The sequence below is a fragment of the Rosa chinensis genome, chromosome 4 (genome assembly GCF_002994745.2).
Source record: "Rosa chinensis cultivar Old Blush chromosome 4, RchiOBHm-V2, whole genome shotgun sequence".
Classification (NCBI taxonomy): domain Eukaryota; kingdom Viridiplantae; phylum Streptophyta; class Magnoliopsida; order Rosales; family Rosaceae; genus Rosa; species Rosa chinensis.
In genome coordinates, this window is record NC_037091.1 from 59103575 (window position 1) to 59123923 (window position 20349).

Below are 20349 nucleotides of genomic sequence, written 5' to 3' on the forward strand. Positions count from 1 at the left end.
GTATGTACACAAAGTTCCTGATATCCTTCTTCATGTTTATATATAAGATTACAGAAGTCATTTTGAATTTATTTCATCCACCACTTCAATGCATCAATAATGCATATATGCAAACTACTAAAGCAGACAATCTTTTCTCACACATATCTTGGGTATGAGTATGAAAATTAATATGATCATAAATGGTAAAGCCTTATACAATATATCATATTTTGTGAGTATATTATTAATTTTCTCCAATATTTTTAAAACAAGTGAATTCGAATTCATGACAGCTTAGACTAGGGTATAAACTAAAAATAAACACAAAAAGATTATCATAAACTTTCATAAAAGAAAATTAATTATCACAAACTGTTATGTATTCTTTTATGCATGTGACATAAGTTGCATGCACCCATCAATATACATTTTGTATGATTTATACGACTCATCTCCTTTGTATTGCACTATTCGATCAACTATTTTCTTGGCACTCATAAATTAACCCACTCTCAACTCCAGTCGTCCAGTTCACTCGACTTCGACTAAGGGCGTATTCAATTATCCAGTTCGTCACCTCCTCCAGTCCTCCTCCTCTAAACTCTGGCAGAGCCTGGCTTCTCCACTTCAAGTCTCAGAGATCAAGACATCAACAATCCCAACTCCAGTCGTCCAGTTCACTCGACTTCGACTAAGGGCTTATTCGATTCTCCAGTTCGTCGCCTCCTCCTCTAAACTCTGGCAGAGCTCGGCTTCTCCACTTCAAGTCTCAGAGATCAAGACATCAACATCAAGTCGTATCTACTTCTCTTACTCTCCCTCTTCAATTTGGGGCAATGAATTCAATGTAAGATTTTGTTTAATTGAATCAATCCAATTTGGGGTAATTTATTGGGTTAAGGATTGATGTGAAATTCAATTTCGTAGGTTGTATTGGATTGAAGATTTCATGGATTGAAGAATGAAGGTTGTCTCTTAGTCTAGAAAACTGGTATGCAGCATTCTCTCCGTCTTCTTGGATTTGCAAATCTGCAATTTATTGTTGAATTGATGTGGGTTTAAATGCAAATCTGAGTTTCTGCTGTGCAAATGTGCCATTCTTGTGGGTTTAATTGATTATTTAGTTAGTTTAGGTTCTTGTATTGCATTGCACGTTTATTTTGTTGTTGATTTTGTTTTTTAGTTTTGTATAGATATGCATTTGAGGGAGCTCACTACGTTCCCCCTGACTAGATGTACATTTTTTTAAAATTAATAAAATTCTCTCGCACTGTCGAGATTCTCCATAATATATATATATATATATATATATAATTTTTTTTTTTTTTAAGAAATCCAGCCCGCCCAAGATTCCAATCCTGGATCCGCCATTACTTGGAATAACTTATATACATATTAATTATAAGATTCTTCTGCTAGACGCAACATAAGCATGTCATGTACATTAGACATGCACAATCACTAGATTTTATCATTTTGTCAATTTGCTGATTCCGCCCTTCACCTTTTATTATTTTGCTAAACCTATCACTCCATCTACTTGAACATTACTTAAATTTCCCGTCAATTTTAGCGTCTTTCGTCAATTCAACCCCCAACACGAGAGAGATTAACAGTAACAAGAGTAAGGGTTATTGACAAGTTGTGGCTGTCGTGCCATGCAAAGTCGTAGTATAATTTGGGTAAATATCCCATTAGAAAAGATAATCCTTTATTTAATTAGACTAATACAATTTGTTTGGCTCCTAAACCCTAATATCTTTTGGCTCTCGTGAAGATAATATTCTTGTACTCATATCATTTGTTTAATTTGCTTTTAAATTGTGCTTTCCCTGTCCAGGTATTATATATATACTAGGAAAGGCAACCGAGCGATGCCGTGGGAATTGGATTTGTTAGTTGTTAACAATTTTTTATGTAGTGCTTAGTTGTTAAACAATTTTTTTTGTAATTCTGATAAAAAATGTAATAGATCATAGTTACATAAGTTTGAGAAATACAATTTTAGATTGTGGCTGAAGCAGATTATAGCCGATTCATAAACTAAATCTCTATAGTGCAAGTTTTAATAAGCTGCTTGAACAGATTACACATTTGCGAGAACTACAATTACAAAAATATGATTAATGAAACTCTTCCATTTTTAAGATTAAAAAAAAAAAAAAAAAAAAACTTACTTTAGGTATCATTTGTAGAAATTTACAAATACAAAACAGAATTGTTCTCCTATAAAAAAATAAAATATAAAAAAAAAAAAACCGAAAAAAAATGGCCAAAAAAAAAAAAAAGACATATTATAATTTTAGTTAAAAGTTGGGGGCAAAACCGTCATTTCACTGTTACATGAACAGTGAATATTGATGAACAGTATCTGCTAGGAGGCAGAAGGGAGGAAGATTGAGGGAAAAAAGGGCAGTGGCAGAGTCGTAAAAAAAATTCAAATGAGGGCAAAATTGTCTTTTTAATAATGAACAGTAATTAATGACAGTTTCGTAGTTTTCTATAAATTCGAGGAGTAAAATAGACTGTTCACTGTTCTTAGCACAGTGTAACAGTGCTTCCGCGCTTTATATATGTATAATATGTTAGGAAAAATCCTAACTGTAATACAAATATATGGTCGTTTTCAGATCAATAATTAAGGATTTCAATAAAGAAAAATGCATGCAATAAGGACAAGAGGGAGATCCAAGCTTAACTTTTGCAGTAGATTACACTGACGTACTAAATCCCTAAACTTGATTAATTTGTACTATCTTCTTGTCTTATGACCTTGCGATTGCCAACTGCTATCTTATCATAATATCATTGATAATTATATTGGTTCCCTATGTTCTCCGTCACTGAAAAGTTGCCATCCTCCATTCCTCCTCCATCTACGTAGCTGGTCGATATTTGTTTAAGTTAGCCAAATAGGGTTTGTATATGGGATTGACTTGCATCCAAATAATCGCTTTCGATTCGAAGGGAATACAAAGCTAGCTGGTAGTTGGAAACTTGGAATGTTGTTGCTTAATTAATTCAGGGTTGATGGATACTGCTAATTTCTTCTGGTTTTAAACTCAGCACCTAACTAGAAACGTGAACTGGTTATTAGATCTATCAGCCGTGCTCTAGGCTTATTGTCAATTGTATTTATATTTTTCATGCGTAAATATTCTGGTCAAATCATAATTTTAATTGACGTACGCATTTTGAATTTACGACTTTTAAACGGTATGTCAATATGTGTAACAACATTTGTTAGGGTTTGTTCTAAGTCATTAATAAACCCTAGTTATTAGGGCTAAGTAGTTAGTGTTTGGATCATTCATGTTTTAATGTACCACGTTTTAAAGTCATGCTCTACGTGGGTTGTTGTTTGTTTCAATTTTCTTTGTAAAGGCTATATATGTCTGTACTTGATAATAATGAATAGGGAGAATTCCACAAATGGTCACTCAACTATGACTCATTCGACACTTTGGTAATTGAAGTTTCAAATATATCACTTTGGCCACTCAACTATTACATTGTCAATCACTTAAGTCACCCAAAAAGTATTTTTTATAATTTTTTTTAATGAAAAAAATTAACAAAGTGACTTAAGTGATTGACAGTGTAATAGTTGAGTGACCAAAGTGATATATTTGAAACTTCAGTGACCAAAGTGTCGAATAAGTCATAGTTGAGTGACCATTTGTGAAATTTTCCCTAATGAATATGCATAAGGTATTCTCCCATCTTGTGTTGTTCAGTTGTAAGCTTTTGGTACTTCAAATCTGGTATCAGAGCTCCCTCAAGGGGCCTGATTGGAAGAAACAAGAGAGTGATTAGAGAAGATTAGAAAGAGAGAGAGTGGTATGTGAGGAAAAGAAAGAAAGAGTGAACGAAGTATGGCAGAAAGCAATGTCGTTTAGCCAGCGATACCAAGGTTTAATGGAGAACTTCCTTCGATCGAAGGAGTACTGACATCTTGTGGAGGTTGGAATTCCTGCAGCAACAAAGAATGAGGCTGAATCAACTGAGGGACCGTGTAAGACAAGAGAAGATGCAAGGTTGAAGAACTTGAAGGTCAAAAACTATTTGTTTCAGGCCACAGACAAGACGATCAAGGAGACCATCTTGAACAAGGAGTCTGCAAAAGCCATTTGGGATTCAATGAAGCAAAAATACCAGGGCTCTACCCAGGTAAAACGTGCTTAGTTACAGGCTCTTAGGAGAGAATTTGAAGTTCTTGGTATGAAGGAAAGTGAGAAGGTTGATGAGTATTTTGCCAGAACATTGACTACTGCAAATAAGATGAAAGCACATGGAGAAAGGATGGAGTAGAATGTGGTTGTGGAGAAAATCTTGAGATCGATGACTCCCAGGTTCAACTATGTAGTATGTTCAATTGAAGAGTCCAATAATGTGATCACCATGACCGTCGATGAGCTTTAAAGCAGCATGTTAGTCCATGAACAGAGAATGCAAGGGCACAAGGAAGAAGAACATGCCTTAAAAGTTAGCAATACTGAGAGAGGTGGAGGAAGAGATGAGTACAAGTTTGAAGGAAGAGGAAGGGCTCGTGGAGCTTTCAGGGGAAGAGGCCGAGGCAGAGGTCGACAGTCCTATAACAAGGCCCTGATAGAATGCTACAAAAGCCACAAACTAGGGCATTTTCAATATGAATGCCCTAGTTGGGAGAAAGGGGTGAACTATGCTGAACTAGACGAGGACGAGGAGATGCTCTTGATAGCCTATATGGAGGGAAATAATTCAAAGTGTGAAGATGTATGGTTCTTGGACAGTGGATGTAGTAATCACATGAGTGGCAACAAGAAATGGTTCAGCAATCTCGATGAAGAATTTAGACATTCTGTAAAGATTGGTAATGATACAAGGATGGCATGCTTGGAAAGGGAAACATCAAGATGGAGGTCCATGGCAGAACTTAGGTAATCAGTGATGTGTATTACATTCCTGATTTAAGGAATAATTTACTTAGTGTTGGTCAGTTACAAGAAAAGGGTGTAGCCATCTTGATCCAACATGGAGAATGTAAAGTTTATCATCCAAGAAAGAGACTTATTATGCAAACTCTGATGTCAGCTAATTGGATCTTTGTCATTCTTGCTAATGTTGTGTTGTCTGAATCCTCAAATTGTCTCCAAGCAACCACACAAGACCTAGCTTACCTGTGGCATTGTCGATATGGGCACTTAAACTCCAAAGGGCTGAGAACTTTGTACTACAAAAAGATGGTACAAGGGCTGCCACTACTCCAAGCCTCTACAAGGGTTTGCACTAATTGCATGGTAGGGAAGCAAAGAAGAGATGCCATTCCTAAAAGAAGTATGTGGAAGGCTTCACAAAAGTTGGAGTTGATACATGCAGACATTTGCGGTCCCATTTCTCCTACTTCTAACAGTGACAAGAGGTATCTTCTTAGCTTCATCATCGTAGGAAGATGTGGATTTATTTTCTAAAAGAAAAGTCAGAAGCCTTTACTATGTTTAAGTACTTTAAGAGCGTTGTAGGAAAGGAGGCAGGTTCTTTCATTCTTTGTTTAAGAACTGATAGAAGAGGAGAGTTCACTTCTCAACAATTCAATGAGTTATGCAAGATCAATAGCATCAAATGCCAAGTTACAGCTGCCTATACCCCTTAACAAAACGGGGTAGCCGAACGAAGAAACAAGACCACCATGAATCTTGTATGAAGTATGTTATCTGAGAAAAGAATTCCCAAGAGTTTCTGGCCGGAAGCAGTTAATTGGACTACTCATGTGTTAAACAGAAGTCCAACACTTGCAGTGCAAGATGTCACCCCTGAAGAAGCCTGGAATGGAGTAAAGCTAGGAGTCGATCATTTTCGACGGTTGCATTGCACATGTGCACATTCCTGACGTCAAGAGGACAAAGCTTGATGATAAAAGCTGCAAATATGTTCTACTAGGAGTGAGCGAGGAGTTGAAAGTCTATCAATTGTACAATCCCATTTCAAAGAAAATAATTGTTAGTAGAGATGTTGTGTTCGAAGAAGATGCAAGTTGGGATTGGGGGAGGAGTGTTGAGCAGGCTAAACAGGATGTGTTAGTTTGGGGTGACAATAAAGAAGAAGAAGAGAATCATGAAGAAAGTGAAGGGGAAGAAGAGAATGTTGCACCTGCTGAATAAGAAGAAAATGTATCTAGCGCATCTTCAAGTAACTCTTTACAAGAAAGTCCACAAGTTCTAAAAGAAGAAGAAAGAGTCAGGAGGCAGCCAATTTGGATGCAAGATTACGTTAGTGGAGAGGGTTTGGGGTTGAGTGAAGAAGACTTCAGCTTGATAACTTAGCGATGTTCATTGCCAATGAAGATCCAGTTGACTTTGATAAAGCTGTCAATCATTCAAAGTGGAGAGCTGCAATGCAAAGTGAGATTGATGCCATCGAAAGAAATGATACTTGGGAACTTACAGTACTACCTCAAGGAGTGAAGAAGATCAGGGTAAAATGGGTGTTCAAGACCAAGTACAATGAGCGTGGTGAAGTGGACAAGTGCAAAGCCCGATTAGTTGCTAAAGGGTATGCATAACACTTTGGTGTAGACTACACTGAAATCTTTGCACCAGTTGCAAGATGGGACACGATTCATATGATCATTGCCTTGGTTGCACAAAAGAACTGGAATATCTTCCAACTAGATATGAAAAGTGCATTCTTGCATAGTGAGCTAAGTGAAGCAGTCTATGTTGAGCAGCCTTTGAGAAGAAAGGAGAGGAAGACAAAGTTTCCAAGCTCAAGAAGGCCTTATATGGCCTCAAGCAAGCTCTGAGGGCATGGTATAGCATAATAGAAGCTTATTTTGTCAAAGATGGATTCGAGAAATGCGATTTTGAACACACATTGTTCATTAAAGCTAGAGAAGGAGGTAAGTTTCTGGTTGTGAGCTTATAAGTAGATGACTTGATTTTTACAGGTAATTGTGAAAGCATGCTTGCCAAGTTTAAGAGCTCAATGAAGCAAGAGTTTGACATGAGTGATCTAGTCAAGATGAGATACTTTATTGGGATTGAAGTCATGCAGTGTACTGAAGAAATTTATATTAGTCAAAGGAAGTTTGTTAGAGAAGTGTTGGAGAGGTTTGGAATGGAAAGGAGCAAGTTTGTGAACAACCCTATAGTTCCTGGTGTCAAGCTAGCAAAGGATGAAGAAGGTGTTAAAGTAGACGCCACTAAGTACAAGCAAATGGTGGGAAGCCTTATGTATTTGACAGTGACAAGGCTGGATTTAATATATGTGGTGTGCCTTGCTAGTAGATTCATGGCCAATCCAACTATGCTTAACTCACAAGTTGTAAAAAGGGTGCTGCGTTATGTGAAGGGCACTGTGAATTTGGGGATATTCTATAAGAGAAAAGGTGATGAGAAGTTGCTGGCTTATACTGATAGTGATTACGCAGGTGATATCAATGATCAAAAGAGCACATATGGCTTTGTGTTTTCGTTGAGTGGTGGAGCTGTCTCATGGAGCTCAAAGAAGCAACCTATTGTCACATTGTCAACCACCGAGGCAGAATATGTTGCAGTAGCTTCATGTGCTACTCAAGGAATATGGATGAAGAGAGTGCTGGATAAGCTTAGTCACACTCAAGGCAAATGTATCACAATTTTGTGTGATAACAGCTCAACAATCAAGTTGTTAAGAAATCTAGTCCTACATGGTCGAAGCAAGCACATCGACGTTCGTTTTCACTTCTTGCATGATCTAACAAGAGATGGTAAAGTGGAGCTGGTTCATTGTGGTTCTCATGATCAGGTAGCAGACATTATGACCAAGCCTCTTAAACTTGATGCATTTGTGAAGCTGAGAGAGCTGCTCAGGGTTTGTGATGTTCCAAGTTTAAACTGATTGCTTGCTGCATATCAGTTTAAGGGAGGACATGCTAGGGTTGTTCTAAGTCATTGAAGTCTGTTATTTATTACTGTTAATAAACCCTAGTTATTAGGGCTAAGTAGTTAGTGTTTGAATCATTCCTGTTTTAATGTACCACGTTTTAGAGTCATGCTCTACGTGGGTTGTTGTTTGTTTAAGTTTTCTTTGTGTTAATGTCTTAAAGTTCAGTGGTACCTAAACCTTTGTTAACGCTGGTCCGATGGGCGGACCGCTACCTATGATATTCTCAGAGTTTCCGCTACCTGTCAAGTAAAATACAGAGGGCGTCAGAGGGAGACCGCGTTAGGCGGTCTTCTCTTCTCCGATGCCTAAGTTAGTCAATGTATTTATGTTGACAAAGTAACAGTAGGTAAGTATTAAATGCGTAATCAATGAGGAGAGAATAGATAACTTTTTATAGGTGAAGAAGGAGCTGATCTTCTTCATGTTTTCGATGTGGGACTGACATGCTTCAGTCCCCAGCTTCTGGAGCTTCTGATGCTGTCTTGGTGCGGCGCGTCAGCGGTGATCTGAGGGCAAGCCGGGGCTCAGGCGGTAGCCTGCTTGGCTGTGTTCCCGTAGGTCACTCCTTTGGCGGGAGTTGGTACCGCTAGCGGTAGCATGAGCGTGGCTCATTATAACTAATTATGCTTGTAAATGCCTATGTAAGTACACTTTGTAAAGGCTATTATTACATATTCTAAAGCAGAATGGGATGTTGTACTGTTCATTCAACAGTGACATGCCCATTTTGCCCCCTATATCTTTTTTTTGACGCTTTTGTCCTTTTTTTTTTTTTTTTTTAAGAAAAACACAAATATTAGCTTAATTAGATTATTGCAAATAGAAATAAAAGATGATTATGATCTTAAAATTTATTTGTTCTTGAATCCATACTTTTAGCTTAGTAAGAATATATAGACTTTTGATCCGTCTTTATATATGGTTTAGATTTGTCAAATGTGAAATAACTTTAGCCTTAATTCAAGTTGATTTTTGAAGTAGAAATAAAAAAAGTCGGTAAACATGGTTATATAGATGGGTGTCTTGAGTAATTCTTAAAAATTAATTTAGAACTTTATATGTTTATCACAGATCAGTAAATTGTTACACATATTTTTAAAAGTTTCACTGCTAAATTTCATATGCTGCTTCTTATATTATGTTTTTTCTTTCAGCGATAACCCATATATCCAAAAGCAAATGAAGTGTCTTCAACACCATATGAACCAATAAGTGATACATCAGAGAATGATTAGTTCCAACTTGAAATGTATGATATTTTGGTGGGTTTTAACTACTTTCTTAATTTATATGTAAATTCGTTAAAATATCTCTTTCCTTTGAAAAACATAAATATAAAAGTTTACTTAACATACCAGCTTATACTCAACACTTCCATTTTCAAAACATGTACATATTAAAGCCAGATTAAAATACCAGCTTTCATGATATGCAAAGCGATAACATATTCAGTTAACATTTCTTATATTATCATATCTACCCTATTACATATAAACTTTAAGACAAAATTTATAAATCCGCAGCATCGCGCGGGCAAGTTGCCTAATATATGCCTGTACTTGATAATAATGAATACGCAGAAGGTATTCTCTCATCTTGTGTTGTTCAGTTTGCAAGCTTCTGGTACTTAACAACATTAAACTAAAAAAAAAAAATGATACATTTAAATGAAAGGAACAAATGTCGCAACTTGCATGTAACTTCAAATGTGTTCTTTCAATTTATATGCTATTCAAATGTATTCTCTCATCACAAACCTATGGGTCACTAACCCCATAAAGCCCTATTCTTCTCAGCACAAACTTTTACCCCATACCTCCTTTTTCTTTTCAACTTTTTTTGTAATATATTTATTCTCCCTTTGAAAGCTTCCTCTCTTAGTCTCTTTCATCAACTTGCCTTTTTTTTTTTTTTTTTTTTAAACAAAAAAGAAAGAAGAAAATACCCCTTTGATGACTTGATCAGACCAAAGAATAAATTCAAAAATCTCCAAAATGACGTCAAAAAATGATGCTTCTAGTAGAGAAGAGTCAACGTTGAGACTGTTCAGTAGAAAGAGCATCTAATTCTATTATCTAAATACCTTTTTTATTTCTTTTTTGAGGTCCAATAACAATTGGCAAAAGTTGTCTTTCTAATTTTCATTTTTTATATTAATAATAGTTTCGCACGCGTGACACGCTTCAGCTGCGTTTGTATTCTCCCACACTAGTAGTTAGCCGGGTCCGAGAGAACTCTAAGACTCCCAGTCACCCCAATTCTGAGAGAGAGAGAGAGTCGGAGCCTCCGAAACTCTGACTTTCTCGGCCGAGAAAAATAGTCGTCGATTTTTCTTCAGCAGCTCCGCTCCGTCAAAATGAGCACCGTCGTCCAGGTTATTCGTCTCTCTATTTTCTCAGACCGCGCACTTCAATTTCGATTTGTTTTGAGCTAATTTGTGCGGGTGGTTTCTGTGAATTAGGGTTTCACCAAGTCACTTGCGATGACTGTGCTATCGGAGATCGGCGACAAGACCTTCTTCGCCGCCGCGGTCAGTGCATACTTGATACTTGTTTCCTTTTTTTTGTCATATTTTGCTGCCAATTTCCGAGTGTTTATTTGAGGTTTCGATACTCTAAATGTGATTGGTGATTCAGTTTGAGGTGGTGTGGAGTCGTAAACAGTAGGTTTCAATACTAATAAGAACGGCAATAGTTTCTGCTAGATTATTTTGTATCAGACTGTTAGGCAGGGCTTGGACTCGGGACTTTTCAGCTGCGTGATAACATAGAATTTGGGACGACCTACTTGATATACTGATGAGTTATGTTCGTCTATTGTTGTAATAGTTTCTCTTTAGGAATTGAGCCCATGCGATATGATATGAGGCGTGTTTATGTTGTATGTATTTGTCTATTGTGTGTATATGTTTTTGTCTCTGTGAGTTTCTGTTTGAAAGTTGTATGAGTAAGTATCACAAGCCGGTTGAAGATCCTAACAGTGTGTATCTGTGTATCTATATACCATTTTTGTGTGGTAGTTTAACATTGCGATGTTTGCTTGAAGATCCTTGCGATGCGCCATCCCAGGAGACTTGTTTTGTCTGGTTGCCTAGGAGCTCTAATTGTAAGCATTTTCTTGCCACTTCATATATGTTTAGCAAGTTATGAGTGTGATCTTGGATGTTTTTTTTTTTCGGAGACTCAGCAATCACATACCTCAATTTTTGTTGCGTTTTAGGTGATGACTATTCTTTCTGTTCTTGTTGGCTGGGCTGCTCCAAATTTGGTAAGTACTCTGACTCTGCCACCCCAAGTTGCTTCGCCTACATAGTCTACATCATCTATTTAAAGTTGTGGATCATTCTGTTAGCCTTTGTATTACTTCTTTATTCTCATATGAATACTGAAAAGTGAAAACACTCTGATCTTAACTTACACAGCTCTCGCGGACATGGACCCATCACATAACAACAGTGTTGTTCTTTGGGTTCGGCCTATGGTCCTTATGGGATGCTTTCAAAGGAGACGGGTAATGGATTTATTATTTTGTGGACTTCAGTTCATTGTTTTCTGCTTGTGGTAGAGTTTAATTCTGGTTTACTAAACAGGGGTGATGATGAACTTGCAGAAGTTGAAGCGGAATTGGTTGGTTTTTCTAGTTTTACTTTTACATTACTTACAACTAGGTACTCAGCTGCTTTCTGACTTAACATGTGTGGTGTCATCACTCATCAGGATGCCAAGGCGGGATCCACCAAACAGAGTAGTAAGGTGATCCGACAGTTTCTCTATCTTTTGCACTTGAATGAGTGCTACTCTCTCTTTCTCTCTCTCTCTCACACACACACACACATGTATATTATGTGTTTCAATCTTTCAAAGTTTCAATTGGCTAGTTTTGCATATTTGTTGACAGTGTTCAGACATCTTTAATTTCATTTATCATTGTGTCCCCCATAGTGTAATACGATGTGCAAAATCAAATTACCATTTGTAAGTTAATTAATAATTATGCTCATTTGTGTAACTATGGAAATTTTGGCGTTCCAGGATGACGATGAATCCAAAAAGCAGAATCGTTCATTTATCTTGCAATTCTTCTCACCCATTTTTTTAAAGGTTAGTGATCTGTGGATTATGAAATTCCATTTTTTTTTAGGCCTTTTCTATTACCGGACACTGAAATCGTTCTCATTCTGCAGGCCTTTTCTATTACTTTTTTCGGTGAATGGGGTGACAAGAGCCAGGTGAGCATGTGCCCAACTGACTAGATCTTTAACGAATTTTTGCTTCTGCACTATTTGGTACTAAACTTGCTATCCTTCAGCTAGCTACTATTGGTTTGGCTGCAGATGAAAACCCATTAGGTGTGGTTATTGGTGGAATCATGTAAAAAAACCTATCCTTGTACTCATGTCTTGCTCCATTATGCTATTTCCAATTAAATTCTTTACTTCTTCAGAGTGAGGAATCATGTTTCTTTTTAATTTTTCTTTCAGAGGACAAGCGTTGTGTACCACTGCTGCTGTCCTTGGTGGAAAGAGCTTGGCATCTCAGATATCTGAGAAAATTGTAATTACGTACACCTGAATCTGTAGACAAATTATAGCCCTGGTTATATATAGTATATCATATCTGTAGACAATCTGTAGCATCAAAGTTGTAAGTTGTAACTGTTATGTTTCAGGTTGCATTATCAGGTGGAGTTCTTTTCATTGTTTTCGGAATCCAATCCTTCCTTTCGGGTTGAGGCTTGATACTTAGATCTGATTAATGATCAGTAAGTATGCAGTACCATGTAGAATACACACACACACACACACACACACACACACACACACACATATATATATATATATAGTCCAGTGCATCAGTTTTTTTTTTTTTGGTTGAAAGTCCATCAATTGGGAATACAAATTTTGATGAAGACTCTGCCTTCTGTTCAGGGATTGAAGGATGACTCATTGAATTAACGAACCTTCATCTACGCATTGCGCAAGGGGTGTTTACAACTTACTAGGATTGCATCATTTATCATAATTCATACATGAGAGCAGTGTACCAATCAGAAAAGGAACTGATTCAAAGAGTTATTGTTTACAAGATCAAAGCCGATATTGCACCCTCGCATCCGTGGGAGCTACACTATTGTTGCATGCATGTTTACTCTTGACTATAAATTTAAAGCATTTGATCTGCAATTTCACGTATCAACATTTCTTTTTCTCCCCTCCCTGTATGATTCAAAGACACCACCTGGATGGAAACTTTACATTATAATGGATAATATTGGCCACAAAACGTAATCCAAGCGGGTTATATTGAGGGATCGTATCTCCTAGGTACATTTTTCTTCCCCTTAAATGAACACATTTCAAAATATTTCCATTTTCCGCACATATGTTTCTTATTTCATCACAAAATTAAGTGTGATCGTTTCACCAACAGCAAATGATAGCCATATGTGAAACTATATAAGAGGACAGATCCCTTCAAAAAAAAACAAAAAAAAAAAGGAAAGAGGACAGATGAGCAGACAGACCTTCAGGAGACTTGTTTTACAGCAAAGAGGATGAACCAAGTCCAACTTTTAGGCTTAAACAGGCACGGATTCGATAAAGAGAGCCTATATAACCCTTGAGCCCAGTTACAGAATTCGTAAACCTATCTCCACTCCTGAAAAGAACTTCACCGGAACGTGCATTTAATCTCCTCCACCTGTGGGAAAGTCTAACATTCCTGTTCAGGCCTTTTAAGAGACACCGCCTTGCTGGAAACAGTTTCTGCTTTCGATTAATGTATCACTTTTCCTTGCACCAGAGAGTATGTTCCCGGTGGTATTCCATCTGCATTCTGCACTTTGGTACAAATTAAAGTGGAGATGTAGTAATTCTTATAAACTGATATATACTGATCCCAGTTATTAACGTACTGTAAACTACAACTTTTTATTTGAGATACCACCTCTTGTCTCAATTAGACCACAGGACAAGAAGATTTTATATATTGGGCATTGTTCTTATGTACAGTATCTGATGTGCAGAGATACTCCTGGAAGCACCTTGATTTTATTAACATCCCCCACTTGCGGGTTCAATCGAACTCAGAAGCCCATTGTGCCTGAGTTGCGTGCAGTGTTCTTCGGCATCAGCCTGAGCACATATGATCACCACTGACAAGCCATTGTGGTGTGCTTCTTGCATGATATTAACAGCATTGTCAAGGGTCATGCCCAGGATGACCTTCATCAGCACTTGGACTACATATTCCCGTTTATTGAAGTTGTCATTGTGCAATATCACACGGTATGGAGGAGATATTTGCCTCGATTTCCTGAAAATTGGATAGTTATATAACATTTCTTAGTTAACTTCACAAAGAAAGGAAAAATAGTGTAGTGCACCCTAGAAGAAAAAGAACAGGTATTGAATACCAATTGAACCAGGTGAACTTGAAAGGAACATGAAGATTGTAATACTTTGTAAACGATTGAGCTTGAGACAGTTGGACAGTGAATATGACTGATGTAAAGAAATAGCTTCAATATTTCTAAGAGAATATTATAAGAGTCGGTAAGATCATGAGAGGTTTAAATTAAGCTATACCTGAGATCAAACTCAGACTCACGAGCGGGAGAGGTTTTCTCTATAACAGGCCTTTCTAACAATCCTCCTCCTTTACCAGGTGCTGCTGTTGATACATCCATGGGAATGCAATGATTGGTGCATGGACCTTTACAAAGGAAGTGTTTGTCTCCTGCTAAACATGTTCTATCACAAGTTTATCATCATTCAGAACCATTCTGGCATCCATATATAGATGATAAGGGAACACTCCAGCAATGCACTATCTATTGAAACCAAGCTTTGATTTAGAGAACGGCAACAGAAACAGAACCAAAGAGATATAAAACATAAGATGCCATCAGTTCAATATCAGAAAAAAGGTATATCAGGAAACAAATACCATGAAACTTACATCAAAAGAATCTAAAATCACAACATGTGTCTTTCACAAGCAATGCACAGACCCAAATCTTTGGAAGTGACTACATATAATGAAAATCTAGCGAAAGCACCCCAAACTGGTATAAAAAAAAAATCCCAAAACAGAATCTGTCCTATTCCTCAAGATACTGAAAATGTGATGCAATTTCTTACCAACTGCAAAACTGACATATTCCCCAACAATGAAAAGCTACACACAAACATATCAGAACATAAACCCCAGGAGACATAGAAAATTCTAGTGTACAAAAAATAAATTTCATAATTAGTCTGTAAATCTAGAAGGCAACAATTTCAACACATAGTAAGTAAACAATTTAAGGGAGCTAGAAAATCTGCATCTAGTTCTACAGCTGCTTATGAAATAAAAGGATTTGAATGCAAAACCCAAAATCTGAATAAAGGGTATGAATTGATTGCAGAGGGAAAAACCTGGTTTAGGATTGAAGGCGTGGTTAGGTGAGAGGGGCAGACTCCCACATACCGCAGTCTCCCTGACTCTTTTTTATTTCTCAGAAGGAAAAACATCACAAATGGTGTATGAACTTAGAATTTCTACACTTTGGTGTACCAACTTTCATAACTATCAGAATGGTGTATCAAGTTTGCTCCAATATTTAATTTTGGTGTACGCCGTTAAATTTTCCGTTATTTTTACCAAAAAAAAAAAAAACTGACAAAACTAAAGGAAAGATAACGAATTTTTTTTTTTTGGTAAAAATAACGGAAAATTTAACGGCGTACACCAAAATGAAATATTTGAGCAAACTTGATACACTATTCTGATAGTTATGAAAGTTGATACACCAAGGTGTATGAAATTTACCTAAATTTCATACACCATTTGTGAAGATATCCATTCTCAGAAACAATCATTTCAGTTTTCTTGTTTAAAGTTTTGTTTTTCCTCCGAGTACGAGGTAGGCCTGTGAAATGGGTCTGCTTGGGCGGGCCCTAAAGAGTGATGGCCTTTACCCGGCCCAGGGACTCATCTAGCCCTAACTATTAAAGTACTCCAGACATCATGCGGGGCTAGGCACACAAAAAGATATGATGTGATTTGCTAATATTCTTGTAAGAATTGACTCTAAAACTTTTCTAGAAAAAAAAAAAAAACTAATAATAAATTAAATAATTTTTTTCAAATCATGAGTACGTTTCACCCAAAACTGTTGATTATAGCACATGTAATTTTAGACAAAATATCATGTTCTTACTTTCTCACCAAATTCTCCTTGTTGGAAAACCATGGTTTTTAAGAAATCCTAGAACTGATGAACATCAAAAATCTCGATCCATTTTTGTTTTCCATTTTTCATAGACAGAAAACTAAAAAAAAAAAAAAAATTTTGGCCAAATATTATTTGGTCTAGTGGTATAAGTCTTACATTTGTAACTGAGAGGTCGTGAGTTCGACTCACAATAGGCTATACAAGTTGTTCATTTGATAAAAAAAAAAAAATGGTCGAGATTTTTTAGGTCCATCACTTGGAGCAGCTTAAAATCATGTTTTTCCTAATGCTAGGATTTTGGCACACAAAAATTTCATATTTGACATGTTTCAGGCTTTCAGCATGTCACGAGTGCTTTCACGACATTCCTAAGTGTCAAACTATGCCAAGACTCTTATTTTTTTTAATCTTTTCTTATGACATAATCTCACCGTTGATAAACCATAATTTTTAGAAGACAGACCTCAAAAATCTAGAATGAAAATTTCCTATTTCTGTGGGTTTTCCGACATCCAATACTTCGGCAACTTCGACTTGAGCACACTCTCAGATTTCCTCTCGGTTAGTCCTGAAAGTTCACTTTTCTTCCCCAGTCGTTTACCCTTTAATGTGGTGTCATTGTTTGCAATGAATTGAAAGAACGAAAAAAAAGAAAAAAATTAAATTGAAAAGCCCTTCTAGTATCAAAGAAGAGATTAAAGAAAGTTTTATGGATATGAAATTTGCTGCGCCATTTTTCTTGACAATTGTGCATCTCAGAAAGTCAATTGATATATAGTGTCACTGCTTTTGCTCGAGCAAACCCACAAGTTTCCAACCAAAAATGAAAAAGAGAAAAGAAAAAATGATGCACGAACTACTTGGTAGCTTGGTGTAGACAGGATCCATACAATTCAAGTATAATGACTATAACCAAGTAACTTGATAACATATTTGAGTTTGGTCCGATCAGTGACATGATTTGGTTATAATTAAGTGTAGAAACGATATGTGGATGCATCAGTGATGATGTTCCTCAAACCACCAACTGTGGAGGCCAACATAATGAACACTCCAATGAAAATGGAAACCTGCACAAAACAGAGTCGTAAGTAGATGTCACTCAACTTTTCTGTGTTTATATTTCTATTGTTCCAAAGAAATTGATCTATTTTGCTTACCCAGTTGATGAACCAGTTGGTGCTGAATCTCTTTGGTTTCTTGATAATCAGCCACATTATACTAGGAAGCTGTAAAATTTTCATGCTTGAGATGATTAGTTTCTTGCTGATGATTTGTAAGAAAAAAAAGAAAAGAAAAGAGAGGGTGAATTAATGAGAGAAAGATTTACAAAGTATGAAGTCGGGGCAAAACCAAATCCGCCGAAGAAACCAAGAAGGTCTCCAAAGAAAGGGAAGGTGACTCCGACAAACAATGTGAATGCTGAAAGAGACAGAAGTATTTGAGGTATTGGTCAGATGATTGATCAAAATTAAACACATATTATGATTTACGCAAACGAATGGGAATCTGACCAACATAAGCTGATCTAGCAACTAGTCTAAGTGCCACTCCAGGTGGGAAGTTCAGTTTTTTCATCATCATCCTCTCTAGCAGGTCAAAAACCGGCATAGCATAAACCTACACATGCAATTTTTCAGTCACGTTCATGTTGGTAGCGAACATAATTTGATAAACAAATTTGGTGAGCGTAGTAGTACTCTTTTACCTGATAGCTGCCAATTACATGGACAACAACCATTAAATTTGCAGATGCAATGAGCCAAGCAGGTCTCTTGAGACCTACTAGAACATTATCATCAACATCTTGCCCAAAAGCCCAGTAGCCGATGAGGGCCACCGGGAAATAGCAAATTGCATTGATAAAATAGGCTCCGACGGCACCTTTCCACATCGGTATTCTTGAAGGCCTCTCTGGAGTCGAAGGAATTGTGGCCTGAATTTCAAGAGCCACAGCATGTCCAGCAAATGCAAACGAGATTTGACCAAGGGAATTGAACACCCGGAACATGTAATCAGCTGGGCTAGTTTTCTTGTATGCATAGCTAACATTGTCGACCTGGCCTCTACTTAAGCAACCAGCCCAAGCTATTGTTGAATAACTGCACAATAATAAGAACTTCAAATGAGTACATGTTTTTTTTTTCTTTTTTTTCTTGGTGATAATTTGCATCAAAGCCAACTAAAAGAGTTAATGATGCTGTGCTTTGTAATGAGTAGGACTATATGATCAACAAACTGCTAATAAAAGCTACAGTATAACTTCGTTAAATTAATTCATCAATAAATTGATATATCGCTACATTAATATAGTTAAGGTGGTCCCAAGTCTCAGTATTATTAATTTATAAAGGTCATAACTTAAGAATTTGCGTCTTAGTAACTTTTTGCGATTACTTCCTATAATCCTATTACAAACAGATTTGTTGCGACTAATAGACATTTCTCAGTTGGGAGTTGCAACAAATCAAACCTACTCGATGGACTCTATTGAATTCCAAGAGTAAAGTTGGAGTTAGAAGTTAGACAAAGAACTCTATACCTTAGTGACATGATAGCTGCTGCTAGTGAAACACCAGCGACAGAGTTGAAATTGGGAAGCTGGGAGAGGACGAAATGAATGGAACCAAAGATCAAAATCCAGTAGGATTGCTTGACTGGTGTGCAACTGGAACATGCCATTTCCAAAAACTGCTTCAGACACTTTCCCCCAGTGACCATGTACACTATGTCACACCCAACTTGGACAATTAACTGCTGTGGAAGCACGATCCATGGCCCGAGTTTAGGACCGAAGGCGTGTCGACCAAGGTCTATGTATCGGTCGAAGCGAACCCCTGGAACACATTCATGGAGTTGTATCATCTGCCACATTGTGTTCAAGGTCATGCACCAAGAGACTGCCAGTACCATTGTCCCTGGACCCCTGACATAGAACAAACAATGAAGTAAAAAGGTTTTAATACTTTGGTGAGTGGTCTATAAGCACAAGAACCCTGTTTGGTTAAGTAGTTTGATTGAGTAGTGCTCAGTATAGTACCATCCTAAGTAGGCCATGGCATATGGTAGGCTGAGGACACCGGCGCCTATCATGGCGGTGACGGTGTGGAAGGTGGAGTACCACCATTTGGCTCGGCGCGTGGTGTCTGCCTCCTCCTTCCATTTGTTATCTGAAAGAGCTTCCTGCTAGAGTTTGGAACATGGAAATCAGACAAACAAAGAGTGAGAATCGAGAAACAAGTACCAAGTGTATGATTGATGTTAGTTAACTAGAGGGTGGTAATGCTCACCTTTGGAGGAGGAGAAGTTGTAACCATCTTTTTAGCAAGGAAGACAGAGAAGCACTTTCAGTGTGGGAGTTCAGTGATCATCATCATCTATATAGGGCTTAGTGACCTGAAAAAGCTAAGCCAAAGTGTTAGATTAATGGAACATAGAAAGAAAAGTTGGGTACGTGCATTGCTTACCCCCACAAGTGCTTTTTTAGATTAATCAGATAAGTAGAGGAAATCAAATCATGCAGGAAGCAGTAAATATTTTAAGTTGAGACAGCAATCTTTTTGTATACATTGGAAAAAGATGGCAACCCACTACTGAACTAGTTTACTGAAGCAAAAAATTGTGATATACTCCACCCACTAAATGACCCAAACCAAGGAATCTAAGGACCCCATTTTGAAAACACCATGAAGCTCACCTATCCATTTTCTTTCACATAAAAGACCTTTTATGCAATTTTTTTTTTTATCCTAGTTTAAAGACCAATGATGAAAATTGTATGTTGGTGGGTGAATGGATCCTTCCTAATGTCAATCAGTATAACACAATAGCTTTATAAAGAGGGCGTTAGTTTTAGGGGGTGATGATTAAAGGCAAAGGATGCTCTTCATGCTTTGTTGGTGGTGTCTTATTCTTCTTCTTTTTGGGAGGCCAGAACTGACTGCAAGCCACTGCTTACCACAAAATTAAAGCTAATCTTACGCCGAATTAACGTCATGTTTATATCACTTACAATAATGACCGTACTAGAAATGCAACTGGGGATTGAATTTTACAAACAGATATCCCAGAAAAACTGTCCCTATCAATTACCTACAGGCAATGCCGTGGACCGAGAAGTGTGACTTCTGCTTTAGTTTTCGTCTGTTTTCCCGAACATTGGCTCAGGGCATTTTCTCTACCCTTCTGGCTCCCCAGGATCTATAAGTAGTACTAGACTACTAAGCCCTTGGTCATTTCCCA

The 20349-nt window shown here is 37.2% G+C and overlaps 3 protein-coding genes across 9 annotated transcripts; 1 reads left to right on the forward strand and 2 right to left on the reverse strand.

Annotated features, from left to right (window-relative positions):
• Positions 1–10099: 10099 nt before the first annotated feature.
• On the forward strand, positions 10100–13174 carry LOC112198487 (GDT1-like protein 4). 2 transcript variants are annotated; one of them, XM_024339613.1, is made up of 13 exons: positions 10101–10261; positions 10349–10417; positions 10933–10992; positions 11107–11154; positions 11309–11397; positions 11477–11513; positions 11604–11639; positions 11919–11987; positions 12071–12115; positions 12196–12257; positions 12368–12440; positions 12556–12648; positions 12815–13174. In XM_024339613.1, exons 1-12 carry the CDS (start codon positions 10244–10246, stop codon positions 12616–12618), a joined length of 669 nt encoding a protein of 222 aa, XP_024195381.1. In that variant the 5' UTR covers positions 10101–10243; the 3' UTR covers positions 12619–12648; positions 12815–13174. The 2 variants fall into 2 exon arrangements, 1 of the variants encoding a protein (XP_024195381.1); XR_002935993.2 differs by lacking the exon at positions 12196–12257 and having other exon boundaries at positions 10100–10261; positions 12815–13167.
• A 450-nt stretch (positions 13175–13624) lies between these two features.
• Positions 13625–15415, reverse strand: LOC112198488 (ATP-dependent Clp protease adapter protein CLPS1, chloroplastic). Of its 4 annotated transcripts, none has more exons than XM_024339618.2 (3): positions 15308–15415; positions 14474–14624; positions 13625–14201 (listed from the first exon to the last, which is right to left on the reverse strand). In XM_024339618.2, exons 2-3 carry the CDS (start codon positions 14572–14574, stop codon positions 13940–13942), a joined length of 363 nt encoding a protein of 120 aa, XP_024195386.1. In that variant the 5' UTR covers positions 14575–14624; positions 15308–15415; the 3' UTR covers positions 13625–13939. The 4 variants fall into 4 exon arrangements, with proteins under 4 accessions (XP_024195386.1, XP_040374476.1, XP_024195384.1 ...); XM_040518542.1 differs by having other exon boundaries at positions 14474–14638; positions 15308–15414; XM_024339616.2 differs by having other exon boundaries at positions 14474–14718; positions 15308–15409.
• A 1445-nt stretch (positions 15416–16860) lies between these two features.
• LOC112196077 (lysine histidine transporter-like 6) lies at positions 16861–20325 on the reverse strand. Of its 3 annotated transcripts, XM_024336365.2 has the most exons (9): positions 20200–20325; positions 19398–19503; positions 19148–19293; positions 18650–19033; positions 17816–18209; positions 17622–17727; positions 17438–17529; positions 17268–17336; positions 16861–17177 (listed from the first exon to the last, which is right to left on the reverse strand). In XM_024336365.2, the coding sequence occupies exons 2-9, from the start codon at positions 19422–19424 to the stop codon at positions 17079–17081; spliced, it is 1317 nt and encodes a 438-aa protein (XP_024192133.1). In that variant the 5' UTR covers positions 19425–19503; positions 20200–20325; the 3' UTR covers positions 16861–17078. The 3 variants fall into 3 exon arrangements, with proteins under 3 accessions (XP_024192133.1, XP_024192134.1, XP_024192136.1); XM_024336366.2 differs by lacking the exon at positions 20200–20325 and having other exon boundaries at positions 19398–19548; XM_024336368.2 differs by lacking the exon at positions 20200–20325 and having other exon boundaries at positions 19148–19290; positions 19398–19545.
• Between the last annotated feature and the right edge of the window lie 24 nt (positions 20326–20349).

Excerpts from the sequence above, each read along its gene's own strand:
- LOC112198487 (XM_024339613.1), top strand. Across the intron at positions 11,514-11,603 it reads CAGAAGTTGAAGCGGAATTG|GATGCCAAGGCGGGATCCAC; the intron begins GTTGGTTTTTCT and ends ATCACTCATCAG. Across the intron at positions 11,988-12,070 it reads TCTCACCCATTTTTTTAAAG|GCCTTTTCTATTACTTTTTT; the intron begins GTTAGTGATCTG and ends CTCATTCTGCAG.
- LOC112198488 (XM_024339618.2), bottom strand. The coding sequence starts at position 14,574 with ATGGATGTATCAACAGCAGCACCTGGTAAAGGAGGAGGATTGTTAGAA. Across the intron at positions 14,202-14,473 it reads GAGTCTGAGTTTGATCTCAG|GAAATCGAGGCAAATATCTC; the intron begins GTATAGCTTAAT and ends TCCAATTTTCAG.
- LOC112196077 (XM_024336365.2), bottom strand. The coding sequence starts at position 19,424 with ATGGTTACAACTTCTCCTCCTCCAAAG. Across the intron at positions 17,530-17,621 it reads TGCTAGATCAGCTTATGTTG|CATTCACATTGTTTGTCGGA; the intron begins GTCAGATTCCCA and ends TGTCTCTTTCAG. Across the intron at positions 17,337-17,437 it reads TTGCCCCGACTTCATACTTT|CTTCCTAGTATAATGTGGCT; the intron begins GTAAATCTTTCT and ends AAAATTTTACAG.